Genomic DNA, 1,778 nt, shown 5'->3' with positions numbered 1-1,778 from the left:
AGAGAGAGAGAGACACACAGAAAGAGAGAGAGAGAGAGACACACAGAAACAGAGAGAGAGAGACACACACACAGAGACATATAGAGCGCGAGACACACACAGAAACAGAGAGAGAGCGAGACACACACACAGAAACAGAGAGAGAGCGAGACACACACACAGAAACAGAGAGACACACACACACACAGAAACAGAGAGAGAGAGACACACACACACATAGAACCAGAGACACACACACACAGAAACAGAGAGAGAGACAGAGACAGAGAAAGAGAGACAGAGAGAGAGAGAGCGAGAGAGAGACACAGAGAAAAAAAGAAACAGAGAGAGAAAGAGACACACACGGAGACAGAGAAAGAGACGGGGGAGAGAGAGACAGACGGGGGAGAGAGAGACAGAGAGAGGAGAGACAGAGAGAGATGGAGAGAGGAGAGACAGAGAGAGAGAGAGAGGAGAGAGAGACAGAAAGTGAAAGAGATAAAAATGGAGAGAGTGAGGGAGAGGTTTACATACTAAACTCTGGCTGACACAAACCCATCACTTGCTGCTGTTAAAAAGCCTGATTGACCACCTCACCCCCTTCAGCCTGGGAGTGCTCACATGCGCGTGCCTGGGCTGTGCAGATTTGAAGGATTAGATACCATTGCATAAACATGAGATAAGATCTGTATCAGTAGAAAAGGAACAGAAGTAAGGTGCAAACGGAAACGAGAGAGAGAGCGAGAGGGAGAGCGAGAGAGAGAGAGAGAGAGATTACAACTTCTCCATTTTTGCCGAGCTGTGTTAATGGCATTGATGAAGCTAAGCAGACCTTAAACACATCACCGTATGTTCCGCTTCCAATTCGCTGGATTAGTTCAAACTCATCCATGGGATTCTTGTCGGAGATGACCAGCTCCATCTCAGGGACATCGTAAAATACACTGTTCATCATTTGCAGAATAATCTGTGCCCAGGGAGCCTCTTGCCTCCTCCCCCAGATCTCTCTCTCGCTGACTCTCTCTCTCAGAGTGTCTTCCACTCCATGTACCAGCTCCGCCAGAAAGAACTGCAGGGCTCCCTGTCACTCGAACATCGTGCCTGCAATATCTCAGCTCTTAGAGATGCACTGTTCCTGTTCCTGTCCTGCGCAGCTGCATACCCAGTGACAAAGTCCCCTCTCTCTCTCTCTGTCAAAGTGTGACACCTCCAGGCTGAACCCAGTCCCACCAGCAGCTGCTTCTCAAACTGCTTCCTTCCCCAGCTCTCGCTGTGCTGGGATTGCAAAGTGGGTCGTCCCTCACATCCCCACCCAGGACCCACATCATCTCACGCCAACCCTCTGTTAGCAGCAGCTAACAGGCGCACAGAGGTAGCAACTAGCAGAGCCCTGCGAGGTGCTGCATTATGGCAAGATAAACCAAGGCAGGACTTACACAGTTCGCGCGCGCGCACACACACTACACACACACAAATTGCTGGAAAAACTCAGTAGGTCTGGCATGCATCTGAGGAGAGAAATCAGATTAACATTTCGGGTCCAATGACCCTTCCCGAGAATAGTTCCCAGAACTGGGCCCGAAACATTAACTCCAATTTCTCTTCACAGATGCTGCCAGGCCTGCTGTGCTTTGCCAGTAATTTTTGTTTTTGTTTCCAATTTCCAATACCTGCAGCTCTCTCGGTTTTTACTTTTACAGTTAATGGTAGGGCCCTTAGAGAGTGCTGTCAAACACAGGCACCTTGGGGTGCGCAGGTTCATAGTTCGTTGAAAGTGGAGTTGCAGGTAGACAGGGCGG

At 49.6% G+C, this 1,778-nt stretch overlaps 1 protein-coding gene across 1 annotated transcript in view; it reads right to left on the bottom strand.

The window, feature by feature from the left end:
* LOC109926117 (mitogen-activated protein kinase kinase kinase kinase 3-like) overlaps positions 1-1,428 on the bottom strand; it is a gene marked incomplete at its 3' end in the record, with an annotated part of 23,516 nt that extends 22,088 nt beyond the window's left edge. Inside the window, exon 1 of the mRNA XM_048592350.1 lies at positions 812-1,428. Within this exon, the coding sequence (XP_048448307.1) occupies positions 812-934 (123 nt within the window). The remainder of the gene's footprint in view (positions 1-811) is intronic.
* Positions 1,429-1,778: the final 350 nt, after the last annotated feature.

Source organism: Rhincodon typus, unplaced genomic scaffold (genome assembly GCF_021869965.1).
Source record: "Rhincodon typus isolate 14 unplaced genomic scaffold, sRhiTyp1.1 hic_rhity00001058, whole genome shotgun sequence".
Taxonomy (NCBI): Eukaryota; Metazoa; Chordata; class Chondrichthyes; order Orectolobiformes; family Rhincodontidae; genus Rhincodon; species Rhincodon typus.
Note: the sequence above shows the minus strand (reverse complement) of the source record. Positions and strands in the feature narration are given on the sequence as shown.